The sequence below is a fragment of the Brachyhypopomus gauderio genome, chromosome 6 (assembly GCF_052324685.1).
Source record: "Brachyhypopomus gauderio isolate BG-103 chromosome 6, BGAUD_0.2, whole genome shotgun sequence".
Taxonomy (NCBI): domain Eukaryota; kingdom Metazoa; phylum Chordata; class Actinopteri; order Gymnotiformes; family Hypopomidae; genus Brachyhypopomus; species Brachyhypopomus gauderio.
The window spans coordinates 21,513,224-21,532,399 of record NC_135216.1 but is presented as its reverse complement, the minus strand read 5'-3'; the positions used below and the strand labels follow the sequence as shown (position 1 = coordinate 21,532,399).

The 19,176-nt window shown below is 38.8% G+C and overlaps 1 protein-coding gene across 2 annotated transcripts; it reads right to left on the bottom strand.

The window, feature by feature from the left end:
- Nucleotides 1–7,388: 7,388 nt before the first annotated feature.
- LOC143517282 (cell division control protein 42 homolog) lies at nt 7,389–16,433 on the bottom strand. Of its 2 annotated transcripts, none has more exons than XM_077009611.1 (6): nt 16,341–16,433; nt 14,728–14,832; nt 11,568–11,640; nt 9,571–9,680; nt 8,734–8,931; nt 7,389–8,334 (listed from the first exon to the last, which is right to left on the bottom strand). In XM_077009611.1, the coding sequence occupies exons 2-6, from the start codon at nt 14,830–14,832 to the stop codon at nt 8,245–8,247; spliced, it is 576 nt and encodes a 191-aa protein (XP_076865726.1). In that variant the 5' UTR covers nt 16,341–16,433; the 3' UTR covers nt 7,389–8,244. The 2 variants fall into 2 exon arrangements, with proteins under 2 accessions (XP_076865726.1, XP_076865727.1); XM_077009612.1 differs by lacking the exon at nt 16,341–16,433 and adding an exon at nt 16,300–16,321.
- Between the last annotated feature and the right edge of the window lie 2,743 nt (nt 16,434–19,176).

The window sequence follows — 19,176 nt, the reverse complement described above, 5'->3', positions numbered from 1 at the left end:
GTTGTCGTGGCAACCTGCTCAGATGCACCCCTCCCCCATGCTCCAGTGGCGCTGAACATCCCATAATATAATTTCTGAGTCAAAAGAAAGTACAGACCATAATATTCTTCCTGTGCCGACAGTTGCCATGGAGATAAGCAGGCAAGAGGGGGTGGGGGTTGGGGGGTCAGATTACCACGCATGCCAAAATGCAGACCATAATACTTCTTCCGCTAGCACCCCCCCCCCCCCATACACCTCCATCCCCCTCACCAATCTACACACATCCCTTAATGTTACCCTGTCACTAGGCAAAAGAACTACATGCGGACTTTGTCATAGAGCCTTACTGACAGACATACAGAAAGCCACAAGGGAAGCCGGAGAGAGACAGCTGAAGATGTGGACTCATTGGTAGATGATTAGACAGATAAATGGGCCAATAGACCACATAACAGTCAGTCTGACTCATGGACAGAAGGAGAAAGTAGTTGAAGGAAACACCCAACAGGGCAGCATGTACTGTAGCTTTCACCGTGTTAAACGGATGTTTAAGGGCTCTTTGATCTCTCTCCACCCTATGGTTTATTCTAGGTATCAGTCCAATGTTTTGGTTTGTCTCTCACCATTTGCAACTGCTATGCCCTTGACAAAGGTCAGATGTCCTTGTAAAGAGTATTGATTGTACTGAGCTAAATATTACAGGTTCTGGTCATGTTCTCTGTGATGAATGCTTGAAGAACATTCCTAAAGTACTTCTAACACTGGCTATTATTTCTTTCTGTGTTTCATGATAGATTTTCAACTTCATATCTCTAAGCTCATGTCTTCTGTCTCCTTTCAAAAGCTACACCTGGGAAAAAAATCCCATTATATGAGCACACACACAGGCACACACATACGAAGGCCTGATCTTTGTGCTAGATCAGGCAGCCATGGCTCAGAAGCATTCTCTTACAAGCTTGAGTTTAAACAAAATAAAAGGCAAGAAAGAAAAAAGAAACAGGCCTGCCCATAATATTACACTCCCCTTTCCTACCCCTCCCTCTCTTTCACCCCTCCCCCCACCTAACAACGCAGACATCCCATAATATGCCGGGCGACAAGAACCACCCCTCCCTCCCCCATCTTGCTGCCACTCCATAATAATCAAAGAGCAGGAGAACTAATTCACACACCACTTGGACAGTATTGTACTCTCTCATTCTGCTGAGATATAGGTGTCTAAGGAAGGCTGCCTATAGCATAGTTCTAATGCTTTACTTTCTTCAATGTTAGTGTGCTGTCAAACTGTTAAGTCATTGTGACTATATATGTTCACCTAATTCCAGCCTCCACTCTGAATGTTAAGAAAAGAACACTGGTTTAGTTTGAAGTAAAATGTCTACCTGAGTGGAGCAGAACTGGGATTTGTTTCTGATGGGATTTTCTGTAGGTTTTGTACTACCTGTATAGTAGGATAGTAGGAAATGTATATCTTATGTTGAGTCTAGAAAATATTTATTATATTAATTTAACATTAAATTCTCTTTCCTCCATGTCTTCAGTATATATGAGGCACCAACAGTTTAACATATATCTCGACACTCCACCCCCTCTCACACACAACCCCCCCCCCCGCCCCCCCACATACCAGGGCACGTTGTGTGACAAAACAAAGAACATCCCATAATATCAAAATCAGCCCTGCTGCTGCAGTAAGCATGGCAACCAACTAAAGTGTAAGGCCACTGACTTGTCGTGTAAATATGAACGTGTATGCATATTTTTGCTCATCAAAAAGGAAACATACATATTTTGGGAACTGATGTCACACTAGATAAGAATCTTTGGTATCCCTCAAATATAATAATAAAATGTGGGTACTTATTTTTTAACGGCTATTTTGATCTATCATCACGCAGAGTCAGTGGTTAATAAAAAACTGCAATTCAAACCAGCACCCCTCCACCCGTTGCCAATGGCAACATTTTCATAATGGGGTCAAATGGCCTTTCAGTAAAAATCACTACGCTGAATTACTCTGCTACATTGGGTCTGTTCTGTGTTATTTTGTCATTCCAAACATCTTGTCTTGAGACATCTTATTTAGCAACCTTACAGTCTGTTGTTCACTGCAACACAGCATACTATACATAACACATTGAAGCTTAGGTGCAAATGGGCCCAGTTTCTTGGACTTGGAATTAAAATGGTAATAGTACTGGACTACAATGAAGTGCAGTCACCATTCTTGTTAATATAGGTTCTGGCATTATCTGGGCCTAAGAAACCGGACCATAGTGTTCTACGGTACACTAAAAATCAAATCACAATTGCATTGGACTCTATTTAATATGTACAGCAACTAGTTCAATGCATACAGAGATAGCAAATGCCTTGAATGTGAATGTGACCACATTATATTCTACTCAAAAACTGATATGTAGCAAACTTTACTCTCTTGAACATTGCCTGAGGCAGCAGGACTGGGATGTTAACCAGGGCTACATGGTATACGAATAAGACTGGAATATGTGATTCAGTTCAATTACGTTTATATTGCACTTTTTACAATAGCACAGAGTAGTCTTATATGACTCACATTCATTCACATAAGAATTATTGGCTCTTATAAAGACATCAACCTATACAGTTGTGAGAAGAATAAAGAATTTAGAACCACTAAATGATCTGCATTTATGAATGTGATCTAATCTTTACCTTTATTATCATAACTTACATAATCTTTCATAACACACATTTAACATTACTTGATTACTATTAACCCTCCTGTCGTGTTCGGGTCAAATCTGACCGATTTACAACTTAAACCACTCATAAATATTGTGTTTTACATCTGATTGCTGCAAGGCCTTATGCCATCCTCCACACTATGCACTGGAACATATAAAAGTGTTGATCATCTTTTTCATTGAATTTTGAGTGTTTTAAACCAATGTTTTACATCTGTGTTGTTGCCGGTCAAACGTGACCGTCACAGGAAATGAATGGGTATTCAGAATATATTCATCTATCAGACAGAAAACATCCCCATACACACTCACACACACACACCTACACACACCTACACACACACCTACACACACAGACACACACACACTCACACACACACACACAGACACACACCTACACACACAGACACACACCTACACACACACACACACACACACACACACACTCGCTCTCTCACACACACACACATGCACACCTATACACACACCTAAACACACACACACACACACACACACACACACACCTACACACAGACACACCTAAACACACACAGACACACCTAAACACACACAGACACACCTAAACACACACAGACACACACACACACACACCTATACACACACAGACACTCACTCGCTCGCTCACTCACTCGCTCACTCACACACACACCTACACACATACAGACACACACATATACACACACACCTACACACACACCTACACACACAGACACAGACACACACACACATGTTATGCCTATGTTTGCAAGGCCCCTCTGATCTGAGTGTGACATGCCACTCATGTGCATGAATTCACACACACACACACACACAGACACACACACAGACACACATACACACACACACCTACAGACACAGACACACACACACATGTTATGCCTATGTTTGCAAGGCACACTCTGATCTGAGTGTGATGAATTCACACACACACACACACACACACGCGCACACACACACACTCACTCACTCACTCACACACCTACACACACACCTAAACACACACAGACACACACACACTCACTCACTCACACACACACACACCTACACACACAGACACACAGACACACCTACACACACACCTACAGACACAGACACACACACGTTATGCCTATGTTTGCAAGGCACACTCTGATCTGAGTGTGACATGCCACTCATGTGCATGAATTCACATGCGCGCGTGCACACACACACACACACACACACACTCTCACTCACTCACACACCTACACACACACCTAAACACACACACACACACACCTAAACACACACAGACACGCACACACACACACACACACACTCACTCACACACACACACCTACACACACATCTACACACACACCTACACACACACACACACACACCTAAACACACACAGACACGCACACACACACACACACACACTCACTCACACACACACACCTACACACACATCTACACACACACCTACACACACAGACACACACACACACACACACACACTCTCACTCACTCACACACCTACACACACACCTAAACACACACACACACACACCTAAACACACACAGACACGCACACACACACACACACACACTCACTCACACACACACACCTACACACACATCTACACACACACCTACACACACAGACACACACACACACACAGACACACCTACACACACACCTACAGACACACACACGTTATGCCTATGTTTGCAAGGTGGTGAAAAAAATTTTTGTGTGTTAAAACAGACCGGTCTCTAAAGACCGGGAACACTAAAGTAAAAAACGTGAGGTCAACAAAACCGAAGGGTTAAATAAATGGTAAACAATTGAAGTCATTAGTCAGAAAAAGTATATGAATCCCTAGAAAAACCTTTTCTTGAAAACAGTATAAGTAAAGGCATGTTTTCAGAACAATTCTAGTATGAGTATTATTCATCCTGCTTGTAAAACACAGTGCTGTTTGTGCTTTTCACAATTCAGTTTGGCTCAAGTGTAATAGGCTCCACATAAAAGAGATTTAAGCAGATCTGAAAAGTTTATACCTTTCTCAAGTTTGATAGAGACCATTTGGTAAAATTTTTTAACTACAGCAACAATTTTCTGTGGACAGAGAGGAAAACGTTGATCTTTCCAATACATTTACACAGCAGTCTGTGAGAAAATGAAGGAATTCATACAGACACCAAACCTTGCTCATACCTGTGAAGCATGATGGAGGGAAAATAATGACGTGGGCCTTTTACTACCTCAGGTTGTGGGATTTTAATAATTGAGGAATGGATTATTGTTGTACCAGGAAATTATACCGCAGGATATCCTCAAAGAGAGGATATTCTGTATATTACAATAGCTAAGAGTAATGACCGCATTGCTCTTGCAATGCTTTAAGCAAGACATCCCAAAATATTCATGACATTTTTGTCCAGAGAAATGGGAGAAAATAGCAGCGGCTCAAGCCTGATCAGCTACTGTTGCAATAATTTGCTTAAGGTTATTGGCTAAAAGCAGTTGCTTCATCAGTCACTAAACATAACAGTGCACATGCTCTTTCCATCACCTTGAGGTCTTTAAACAAAACATTTGTGTTTAGTGCATTAAATGAGTGTTATCACTACGTAGATGCAGATTCACAGAGAGGTCCAGAGGAGTACTCCAAATTTTTTGCAATACTATATGACTGACCTGCTAAATGTTTACTGGTTCCGTGAGCACACATTTAAATAACAATGAACACTGGCTATATTACATCAGAAGGTGAATATGTTAACAGCTCATCTAGGTTTCAGGTTCAGGTTCACCCGTGCCGTGTGCTCTTTGCAGTGCTGTGTCTCTTCCTATGCAATTCATTAACCATGCGGGTGCCTGCCTGTACGTTAGTGTCAAAGGGGTAACAGCCCAAATGCAGGGAAGCATTTCTAAAAGATTCAACGACCCTCACACACTTCAAGACTCATTGTGCAGATGCACCAACAGATGACTACTCTTGTACATTAGACCCTGGCTACACCTGGCTAGCTGTTCTGAACTGAAAGAAAATATGGAAAAACAAAAACAAAATCTAACAACAAAAATGCTAAAAAGTTGCACAGCCTGAGACTGGTCCTGGAGAAAACAATAAAGTGTTTCCTCCCAGAAAGGAGGAGTCAGCCACCATGTCTTTCTGAACTTCATTCATTAACATTGTGGAGCAGTTGAACACTTGGAGGAGAGTGTTGACCCTCTCCACTGTTGTCTCTGTGAGTTGACAGATGCCCAGAATTAGGAGCAAAGTCATCATTTACAGAAAAAAAAGTTGCTCTCCTGGCCTTTGATGGCTATGGCCCAGTCAAACTTTTAAACTTAGACTCTGGTATCAAAATGTAGTTTGTGATGAGTTAGCTATAAGAAAGCATAATGAGATTTGTCAAAAAGTTTAAGATAAAGTTTCTGAAGCTGGGATGGAATGAATCCAATGGATCAATTTGGACTGTTCTTGCTATGAATGTTTCAAGAGGCTGAAACTGTTTAAATCATTTACACAGTAGTTAGGCATTCGTTTAGTACTTTTGTTCATCTGTTGGCACAATTGCCTAAGGCTCTTAAATAGCACACAAATAAAAAATATCTGCACACGATTAGGTGTTTTCCTCCCAGAAAGCTTCAGTTCAGGAGTGTGAATATCACTTCAGGTGGAACTGCTCACCACATTTAGTCTCCCAGTTACTGTTTATTATTAAATTTGTTCATTACATACCTGGAATGTTCTCACTATTTACTCTTTCCGTCATGGCAAAAGCTGAACAGATACCTTTTTTATTAATTACTGCACATAGACCAGTGGAGTATGGACAACATGTAAAGTTAACCAAATACCTCCCTCTACTGGTCAAACCACAAAAGATTGGACTCAACCAGACATAAGCAAACAAAACCCAAAGAAAACTCTTTGGATTTATGAAACCCTTAAAATGAGTGAAAAAATATATATCAATAGAAAGGGGCCAGCAGAAAGTCAATGCAACGTTACTGATGGTCAGGGAGCACGCTTATATACACACAGCTTTAAACCAGAAACACACATGTAATATTGATACCTGTGAAATGTGCAAACACGTTTTTTTTTTTTTTTTTTGCTTCATATCTATCTATGGTGGTCCACAGCTGTTATGGCAACAAATGACAGTACTTTATCCAGCATGATCCTAACATGGAGTAAAATGTTTTAACCTTATTTATATGCAGTCAATTACAATGAGTATATGACTTGCAATCTGGATAAATAAAGGGTAAATTAATGTACTTGAAATGTATTTTGGGTGTTGCACGAAAAAAGATGCAATTTCTCATATTTAAATATTAGTATTAATAGAAAAGGTGTTCCCCCATTTTCACATGTCAGCTTCACAGTCTGGGATCTGAAGACACTACATTTGGCTTGTTTCCCATGGCTTCCTTTTTCAAACATGGCTTCCTTTTTCAACAAATTCCATGGCATCTTACAAATGTACACTTCAAAGGGGATTAGTGAAAAAAACAAACAAACAAAAACTAAAATGTAACTCTAGAAGCTTCATAGTGCAGTGAAATAAATCCTGTTGTATTTCAAATTCATAATCAGAGAAAGGATGGGAGGGGAATTTGGGATACTTTAACAATCGATTAAGTATGGAAAGACAGTATGACCTATAAAGTCTGTGTTAAAAACAAAACTATTTATTTGTCAGTTTTATAATTCCACTCAGGCATCAATTTCACATCCTACAATGTTATCACTGGGAATTATTATTGCTTTTATTATCATTACTACTGACACAGAGATCAACTAAATTTAATAGATTTGCTAAATCAAAAATACCAACCAAAAATATGAAGTTACACTCAAGAAACAACAAAAGAGATCAAACAATATTAAAAATAGGAAATAGAAAAATGTCCTAGCTGCTACACCCATTCCCCAGAAAGAAATCCAAAAATCATACAATACTCATTGTTACAGTGTTGTCATTATTAAACAGACTGCAAAAACAACAACAATAACAAAAACAAAAAAAAACCAAAAAAAACAAACACCATTCAGTTCATTCTAATGGCCTGCAGAGAGCAGGAAGGAGGTAAGAAACACTTGGAGTTCCAGTTGCGACAGAGCAGACGAAAAGTGGAATACAAGAACTGATCCTCCGATCGGTTTCGGCAGAGGCTTGACAGAGTTAAAGTCGCAGCTGTGCATTCAAATAAGAGACAGTCAACCCTTTCTGGGAGCTGTGGCTTTTTGTTAGTTATTGCAAATGGATGGAAGAACAAATTAGGGGGAAACCCCTGCCAGCCATTTCTCATTTTTATATCTTTTAAGGCATTTATTTTTTCTTGTATACAGGTCTTATCAAGAGGGATTGGTCATTAGTTGGGAACAGATACCTAGCATGTTACCACACAAACCACTCTGTTAATTCTGTAAAACTAAAGGCACTTTCTGAATGCCTCATCACCACCCCCTTCCTTTCCACTTGTTCCCAAACGGCATGGTTCTCTCTTTCTCACCGTTCTTCTCTATAAGAGAATGCAGCGTTTCTTGGGTTTGGTTTCAGGAGGTTCCAGGGCAGCTAAGATGGCCTCGTCAAACACATTCTTTAAACCTCTCTGCAGGGAGAAAGGGAAAGCAGTGAGAAGGTTAAATTCTACTGACAGATGGATCACCACACCGTTACCATAACAAGAACGAACACGAGAAAATACACAAGATCGATACTCTACATACAGGAGTAAGCATTTGATTGTTCTGTAGTTATCAAAGACGGTGTCCACAAGCAGACTTCATAAACTGGTAAAACCTGAATTCTGCGTCTGGTCATATTACAAGTTGTTACAATTACAAGTTCTTACAGGTGGGGCTTAACAGGGGACACTTAAGATAGGCACATACTACCCACACTTTACTAACACACTTTACTGAGTTAGAGTTGTACATACTCTAGCCAGGTGTCAATTCTGGACAGTACTGACATTTTTTGAGAATTTAAAATGGGTGAACAGGAGTACCTGCGTGAGGGCCGAGCACTCCACATATTTGACAGCTCTGAGATCTCTGGCCAATTTGTCTCCACTCTCAGGTGACAGAGGGCGCTGTTTGTTCTTAGCAAGCTTCTCCACAGTGTTACTGTCGTCTCTCAAATCAACCTGCGTGCCTACCAGCAGGAACGGAGTCCTGGGACAGTGGTGAGAGATCTCTGGTACCCACTGCGAGAAAATGTAGAAAGAAAAAGTAGGGATAAATGGTAACTTTAAAGTTACAGTGATTTACCCAAACAGTAAAACCTCAGGGAAGAGGGAAGAGTGAGTGACATGAGGTTAAACACACTTAATAAAAGTATACATAAACCAATATGTTACTAATCAGTACCTGCAATATCTTTCCCAGGGTGTTCTCAACTGAAACATTATATCCACAACAACAGCTCTTAAGAAGAGAAAAAGTAGGTCTATCAACTACTTCTAGTGTGGCTTGACCTTGAGCCACAGAGTACAGACCTGTTTCTCAGAGAAAGGCATGTATACACATGTATACACAGTTGGAACAAAATATCCTGCTGCTGGAGAAACGGTAAAAACAAAAAAAAAAAACAAAAAAAAAAAAAAAAACACACACCTCCCTTAACTACACTGCATAAAAATGCCAGTGCAAGGCAAGCCTAGGTGGAACACTACCATTGTACAAAATAAAAGAGATCATACTAGCCATTTGTGCATTCTTAATGACAGCACCCAGCCAACTTGTGTCAAGAGTACCTAACGAAATCAACATAATATAATAAAAAAACTAAACAGTGTGTTTTTGAGGCACAAAGCGAAAGCACACAAACATTCATTCACACTGACCTTTTCTCTGACATTCTCAAATGAGGAAGGCGAGACAACAGAGAAGCACACAAGGAAAACATCCGTCTGGGGGTAACTAAGGGGGCGCAGCCTGTCGTAGTCTTCCTGACCTAGAAGGGAAAATGGTGAAGGGCAGCAATACATTAAATATTCTAAAGATGATGAACCCTCTCTATGAATATTTATTTACATCCCAAAGTTGAAGCCATGGCGTCTCTTATAATGAAAAACACATGCCGATGACGAGTAATGAAATACTTCTATGCTTAGCTACCAAGCTAGATTTTTGTACATTTTATTTTTTTTAAATAATTACAATTACACCTTGGTCACTTCGGCAACTACAAGACTAATGTGTCTTTTTTGCACCTGCAGACTAGATATGCTTAGGCCTGTCTTAGGATACCAGACACCTACCAAAGCTTAGACACCAGGGGGAAGTTACTAAAGAAGTAAATACTGACTTGAGTCAAGTTACAAATAATGAAACTGAAGAGGTTGGAGTGGATGCCCATGAGATTATATTATCAGGATTAACACACCACTGCATTCTGACTTTTGAAAAAAGTGGTTCTGACTGTGTATTCTCTCCAGCCAAGTCTCTTTACGGAAAATGTTTCTTCATTATAGGTCACATAAGTTTAAAAAGTATGTAATGTCCATTAGACAAACACAAGAAAGTTTTTGTTGTGTTTACATTTTGTAATGTTTTCCCACTGACACCATCAAACATGTTCAATACTACTGTTAAAATGGTACTAGCTCATATTTTGAATTTTGAAGACTGTATGTTTATGGTACGCCGTTATCCTTGTCTTAAATTGAACAAAATTACAGTAAATAAATTTACATGACCAGAGAGCCAGACCTGTAAACCTGTAAACCAAGAATTCTTGGAAAATTTTAATTTCTCAGTAAACAGTCAGTCGCACATTTTGCTACACACATAAAACTAGGAAGTTTACTCCACATATTCCTAGACACACCTTTCAGTTCCAGTCAGTCCTACACTGGAGAGTGTGATAAATCTAGACCTGTATTAAGAGAGAAACCATCCTTCTAAATAGTTGTGAAGCCCATCTTTTAGTCTTGCTGAGTCAGTGCTATAGCCTGCACTCTATGAATGCATTGCAGTGCTGTAAAAGCAAGGCTTCTAATGCACAATGCACAGAAGAACAAATAACAAACACTGTTGTTTGTCTTCTTAAAAAAATATATCCCCACCAGAAACTGTTCTTCTGTTTTTAATAAAGCTATCAAAATAATTATTCTTCCATATTTTAAGCATCTAACAGAAATGATTTTTTTTTATTTTAAATAAAAAATAAATAAAATATCACAATCCAAAGCACACAGACCTCAGTTACTTTATGTCAGCCTATGATTGTTACATTAGCACTCCAGACAAAAAAAAAATACTCAAGGAGCCAGTAGCTACGAAAAGGAAAAAATTGGTGCCGATAACTATCATAATATACAATAATAATATGCCATAATAATCATAATAGATCAGAGACGTCCATGGGAGTGGGAGCCCATCGTTAACTTTTAAAATACAAACTCAAAATAAAAATGGATATTTTTTCCAATGACAAAAAAAAACTCACCCATACAAAATGTAATTATAATTAAAGAACAAATATAATATGCTACATTTAGAAAAAGGGGTCAATGCATAAAAAAGTTATTGCATGACGTAATTCCATGTTTCACCTGATAACATATAAACTTAAGGCCCAAACTTTGATTTGCAGAAATTACTACTTATTAAATAATCTAAAACAAGTATATATATAAATATATTAATACCATTTTATTAATCAGAAGAGACAAGCCTAGTTCACCTTCCAATATTAAAAAACATTTTTAAATATATACTTTATACTGTTTACTGTAAGAAATGTACAAGAAAATAACAATAAATTATACAAAAATTACAAAATGTTTTAGAAATACTTCAGATGAGAAATACTTTAAAAAAATTTATTAAATCATACCTGCTGTATCAAAAAGTCCAAGTGTGTACGGCTCTCCTCCAATCATGACAGTGACGGCATAATTATCAAATACCTAAGAGAAACAGAGATGGGGACGACAAAGACACTGATCAATAGATTGATCGATGCACAAGCAGATATATGAGGACATCAGCTTATACGATTTCTCTGTTCTTGACTGCATCCCCCCACTTCTTGCCGTTCATCACTAGTTCCACTTATCATGCCATTTCATATCTCATATTAACATTAACATGCATGTTATGCACACATGTATTAATTAGTGCTTTCTGTTACATTTCATATCCAAATGTGACAACTGAATGTACACTACATTTAGCCTGTAGAAAAATATATGCTAGTCAGCTGGCTGACTAATTCATTAGCTAACAAATACTTTCTCTAGTAAGCTCCATATAATTCTAAGCAATTTCTAGCTTTTGTAGCTATATTCTTTATTGTCTTTTATTTTCCTATGCTTTTAGCCAATATGGCCCAAAGCTCTGGAACACTTCATTTCATCCAGAAACAGACATTTCATCCCTACATAGTTTCAAGAAGACTCTCAAAACATTCCTGTTTAGATCTGCTTTTAGTTAAGAAACTCTATCTTATTTACTTTATTACATTATGTTGTCTATTATTTTATAATTTGTCACTTTATTTCATTACTGTTTTGTGTTTGTTTCCTTTTTATCTTTAATTTCTTTTAATATTTTATTTTTGTCTTCTTATCTTTGCTTCCTTTTAATGTTTCTTTTTTATTTATTCTGTTAAGCACTTTGAGTTGCATGTATGTATGAAAGGTGCTATACAAATAATGATTATTATTATTGCCAGTTTCTTGGTAGCTAGTGACCAGAGTAATTTAAATGTAAAGTTTTCAGGCACTGTTTCATGTCTTTGGGATTGAGATTGCACATTAGCAAGCTCACAAATAAATGAGACTATAAAGAAGTAATGAGATTAAAATATATTGTAAGAGGGACTTGAGACTTGACTCGGACTTGTACAATGTGTGAATAATGAACAACTCTGCTTTAGAGTAAACTGGTCATGTCAATTATTATATCCAGGCCATGTAGACAATGACTGTGTATTCACCATATGCACACAATGTACATGTCTTACATGGACACTGTTAATTATACAGTACAGGTCTTCTTAGAGAAAGTAGACATCTCTAAGAAGTCTTTATTAGAGCACCATAAAATTCCAGCACCATAAAATACCATTTTAATTAAAATATAATCTGAAAAGCATGTAAATTTTGCTCTCCCTGTAAATGCAACCCTTCCAAAATTACTAGATAAAAGTGACCGACACAGCACAGTGAAATGGCAGAAAATGGATCGTTTTGCAGTTGGACCTTTTGGACGATTTAGATTTTAATGCATTAATGCACCAAGGAAGAGGCTCTACCAATCTGAGACATTCACTCTTTAAAACAATGACTGGAAACCCTTCTGGATATATGGCTCAATTTCGCACTCTATTTTTGCTGCATTTTGGTTTTTCACTTCAAGACAAAGGATTTTCCACTTCTTTGAAGCAACTAATCATTTGCACTGTAGTGGCATGTCTTACTATTCATCATTCACCTGTAATCATCTCTCTGAATGCCTATTAGCTCTTTACTTTGCAAGATTTTCCAGTGTCAAAACTCATCAGTCTCTTCGAAAGCAACATTCTCAGGGAAGTGCTACATATGAGTGAAACACATGAGTTTACTAAAACATTTTACCACTCAGATTCCCATCCTAATGCCTTACTGCTCTGTTACTGCCTTATTTGAGAAACGCCCTGCTGAGCTGATCTCTGGTCAGTGCGAGGGAGGTACTGACAGCTCTGACCCTGTCTGTCTACTGTCCCTGAACTCACAATGCACATTGTCAATCATGCTTCCCCATTTGAGCACAACTGTGATTTGTATCAGCACAGCCAGTTCTCCTGCTCTCTGCAGGACTCTTTCCCTCATCTTCGGAGAGCAGGTGCAGAACGTCATTAGCGACAGTTGCCTTTTGTGATATCTGGAAGCAAACGGTATGCAAACTGACCGTACGAGGTCTAACAGTGATGAGGCAGAGACCTGATTTTAAGGCAGATATAATCTTATCACAGACTGTGTTTTGGATGAACACAGAGTGAACAGAACAAGTGAACTAATCAGATGTGTCAGTTTAGCTCTGCTCAGTGGACTGCAGTTTACAGTGAAATGGCCATTCTAATATCATACATGTTACAGAATATGGCTTTATGAAAACTTTATTCTGTGTTCTAATGAAAGAAAATGTCCTTACAATATGTCTACCAAGACTTCAAATCTGGCACAGCAGTTATATTCCACAGTTATTAAAATATCAGGATTAACTATAGCAGTGTTAGTTAAAATCGTTACACCAGTTTAAATCTTCCACTTAAACATTGTCCACCCAAAATCAACAGTATGAAGGTTCCCTTTGTTTTATACAGAGGATGTAATCCCCCTTGTCTTAACCAACTATAACAATCTCATCACTTTACCAAAATATAGACACACACAACAACAAAAAATTTAGCAATTAACTTTTCAGATTGTATTATGACAAAACCTGTATAAACATGGTTAAACATCAATAGACTACAGATTTTACAGTGCTGAAAATATCTTACATTATTCAAACTGTCTAGAGCATTATGCAAAGTGTTTCTTTCGTTTTCACTTTTGGTTTTGAAATACTGTCATATTAACTTATTACAGCTCATTCTATTCCTAAATCTTGACATTTCACAATGTACAAATGTTTCGACACCCCATCACACATGAAGACAGGAATAACAGCACGGTGGGAATCACATTCTGAACTGTGTGCAAGGGAACTGCAAGGAAGGTGTTCACTAGTATAAATGAACAGAATGATGTGTTGTGACATGATGAAAGGCAGGCTTACTTAGACCAAGTACGTGCTACATGTGGAGACTTATTGCCTTGTCATTATAGCTCTAGGTGGTAGATGACAACATCACCTAAGGCATTGCTGCAGCACTAAACTAGGCCTAATCTTAAAGCCCAGCTTGTGACTGACGGTCATAATCGGTTATATTCCCTTGTCAGGCCACTTCCTCTCTTTCTCTTCCCTCCATCCATTCCTGTTATTGTCCCTGTATTTCACACACTCACCGTAGGCACATACTCCGAAGGGAATTTGTTCGTTGTATAGGAGATCAATAAGCAGGTCTTCCCCACTGCACCATCACCTACCACCACACACTTTATGGTCTGCATCTGGGGAAAGCAGAAAATATATTGTTTAAAAACAATGGCTGTTTGTGAGTGAACAAGATTACCAAATGACCTTTACACTCTTATCCTAACTAAACTTTGGTGCAGAAAAGCAAGGGCCTATAATGTTCTGCATGTTAATAGTTTCAGCCTGTACAATGGGCAGTTAGATGGTCTAAACAGATGTCATGCTGTCACGTAGTGCTCACAAGCCCTATGACCAGTAAGGCCATTTGAACAACACATGCCTAAGAAATCAACCATACAATAGAGCCTAAAGTTAACCAAACTGCTGATGCTTAGAAAGTTGTTTACAGGAGAAATTGAGCAGCAATAATTGCATTCTTAAATGCCAGTGCTACCTAGGTGATTAAGCCACATTTCTTCTTTCATTTGTACTGTACTGTATATAGCTATACAATTGTATAAACGGTTTAAAACAGTTTCACTTCTATATTGGCCTCGTCTCAGCATGCACAGCCTGTTGTCACTATATACTTCCCCCTCTGTTACTGTCTCGGCGACACAGTAAGAAACGACATTGGCAGAAATATCCAGTATGAAAGGCCGACAGGTCCACGACACAAGGACACTTTCAGGAATGTACCGAGCTATAGAACTTGGTCCTCGATAACCAATCATACAAACCTGTTCTGCACTTCCGCATTGCTAGCTGTAGTCGTCTAGATGTTAAACTAGAAGATTTGCTAGTTATCAGAGTATCGGGATCCGAACTAAGCAGGCATTTAGCTAAGACAAGCTTTCTATTTTATCATTCATGCATTCAGTTAGCTGGCTAGCCGGCTAACTTATAGTTAGCGAAATAATTAACCAACTCGACTTTCCAACGCTGAATATTCCGAGTGGCATCTCAAGCAAAGGATTAATCCAAACAGTTGTCGTTTTCTCTTTTCTGGCATACGATCTAGCAAGCTAATGTTGAAACCCGTTTTTGTATTTACTATAAAATAATACAGACAAACAAAAGATGACGATTCTGATGGATCTCATTACTCGAGTGTGACAGCTAGTTAGCCATGCTAGCTAGCTAGCATAGTTAGCTAGAGAGCAGGACACAACTGATAACATTAGGATTAAAGTCCTAGCTTGCTAGGGTTAACAAGCTGCTAGATAGCTAGAAACTTTATACATATATATTTCCCAATCAGCAGGGACACGTATTTAACCACCAGAGTCAATGATGATATTTCTTATTAACTACTTTGAGCAACTTTGATCTTTCAGAGAAATTAGCTAGCTGGCTAAGTTAGCCACCCAGCTAGCAAGTTGTGACACCAAAACTAATTCACCGAGAGTTGACAGATTCAACAATAGCTAGCTAGTATGAAAGGGAAAGAAACCCCGAGTTAACTAGCTAGCTAAACCGTCTAGATGATTTCATGAAATAAAATAATGCACTACACTACGTAATATCGATTAATGTATAGCAAAATTCCTTTAAAAACTCACAATTGTGTGTTAAATGAAGCAAATGAATCTCGGCGACTCACCTTTCACTCTGCGAGCACTGGCGTCGTAGCTAACATCCGGGTGTGGTGGTGGAGAGAGAACTTCGCTGAGTGGGCGTGTCTATAAACCCTGCCTCTTCAGGACAACGCAGAACATTCAGAACACGGCACTTAGAAATGAAACATTTATTTAGAACAGAAAGAGTATGAAGTGGTTACATAAATAGATTTAGATATTTCGCATATAATTCGATTACCTAGTTTTCCTTAGGATCATTTTCTGATGTTATGTTAGTGTTTTTGTAAAGGAAAACGTTGAATTAGAGGAAAATGGTTGTACTATTGCATCTTATATACGGAAAACTGCACTGATGAAAGCAGTAATATGTGAGCGCAATTGTTTATTTTTCCCATTTTTTCTACTTGTACTGCATATTCTGTAGATATATGATTTGGAGCCATGCAGTTTGTAATTCAGAGTTTTGCCACTATGGGTCATCCTTCAGCAGTAAATGTTTTTAGTAAGGCGAATGCATTTTTAAGTACAGTACTCGTCAGGCGCGCGTGTTGACTTTCACGTGTCTAATGGAGTCTGTAAGGACCTTTGTTCTTCGTACTGCTGAAACACTCTGCAGTATGAATTATTGCAATGAAACATTGTGGATAGAGATATAAATTGAAATCTGGTAGGCCTACCCGTACTGGTTTCTCTGGAACAATAGCATAATCCCTGACCAAACTAGAACAACCAGCAGGCATATTTTGGATTACTTTAGTTTTGTGGTTTACCATCTTGGGTAATGGACAGAGCAAACATTAGCCAGCGATTATGGAATCACATTGAATAAAAAAATTATTGTAAACATTTTTACTTGTTCAATATTCATTTGTACCTCACATGCATAACAAATGTAATTTCAGACATAGCTTTAAGACAGAACCATACAACATGTTGTTGTGAACAGATAATGGAAATATCTGACAGTTAGCATGTGTATAAAACATCCATTACTCGTTAATGCAACCAAATGGTAAGTGCCTCATTCAAATGTTACAACTACTGACTTAGTAGGATGGGTTTGCCATTTCAAATCTGTACCTTATTAGAATTGATTCTTTAAGCATTTACAAATAGGTATGAAACCACACCACCTTGCTTCAAGGTTTAGTATTAAGAAATCTCCTACTCCTCCCTATGTAACAGCTCTACATTAAAATCTCTCCCCCATTCCTGGATTGGACCTTTCATCTTTTTCTCCTTGCTTCCTAAGTGTTCTCACCTGTATAAGTATTCTAAGGCTTAGGAGATGAAACGTTGTTCTGTTTCTCTACTCCTCACTAGAAGGCACTGTTTGGAGCCTGGAGGCAATCCTAACTCCTGAGCATTGGTCATTGGTCAAGGATATAAGGTCATCTAGCAGATATCCCTCAGGTCAGCAAGTTTAGCCTCACACTCATTTCCTGGTACATCAGGTCCCTAAAACCTTAATTTAACAAGCCTTTACTTACCAGCATCTGACTTACTAGAACTAGCTCACTCTGTCAGGGCTGGCTTGGATGCCACGCCTTCTACCTCCACAAGAGGCACCCGAGTCAGTCCTAGACTGAATCGGCGCAATCAGCAATTATCCATTTCACCTTTTGAGGAAGCTTGTGGAGACAGATCATTGCTGATTCGTTTTGGTCATGCCTGTATGTTTTCAGCCCTTCTCTGCTTTCTCTGCCATTGCGCTGTATTGTAAGGTGTCTCGCCACCTTCCTCTCTCTTTATGTTTCTCTTGTAAATCTTGTCACTTATTCTATCTCCTGCACCGCTACCTGGCCTATCTCAAGTTTCCCTTGCTATCTGTTATACATTTATTTTGGGAAGGTTTTGTTTGTTGCAGTGTTTTGCCTGCAGCCAGTTACTTCACCTGGCGTTCTTGCTTTCGTTTTTACGCGACAAGTTTTTTCCGCGTCTTTTGAGTTGCCTTTGTTATTTTTCTCCCCTCTCTCTACGGGTGAGTTTTGCTTTGTATACGTTTTCCGCATCGTTTTGTGTTCTATTTTCTCCTGAGTGTTCACGGTTGAGTTTCAGTTTACGCATTGAGTTTTCCGCGTTGTTTTTGTTTCTATTTTCTCCCGAGTGTTCACGCTTGAGTTTCATTTTGCGTGTTGAGTTTTCCGTGTCATTTTGTGTTGGGGTTTTTGCCACTGTGCGTGTGTGTGCTTCACTCTCACACTCACTTCTTACATCACGGCTTATTGTGCTAGTTTGAGCCGGCACTTGGGTCCGTTTCTCAGTTTATTCACACGGTGGTTACGTCACCATACCCACCGCGTTACACTGACACCACATTATACAAAATTATGAAGCATGAATAACGTAATGTCTGGAAAAACTACAGATAATTTTAAGCCTTCATCAAGGAGGTCATACAACCATCTTGAAAAAGGACCAACATATAAAATGTTTACATCTGTGCATGATGATGTAGGCTTATCTTTATTTTCACAATTTCCTTCCTTTTTTCAAAGCAGCATACTAGTTGTGCCACCAAGGATACAATCGTATCTGCACAGCATGCCCATGTGAAAGTGTCATTATTTTGATGATAGGCACCTGTGTGTTACCGTGTGTTTTGTACTTCTCTTCAATGGATCCCAGTTGTTCCTATGGCATATGAGATTTTCCAAATGAGGATGTCTCACAGATACTTGAATATCCCTGCCAGTAGGACAGGAGTGCCTTTCTGGCACATAGTCCCTCTGGCCAGCATAATGACCTGCTTTCTGCTATGCCCATCAGACTGATACCTTCCCAATTAGATAGTGTGATGACAAGCGTCCCTGACAGGATAAGGGACACCACCAGCAACATTCTGTCTCCTGCACCTCA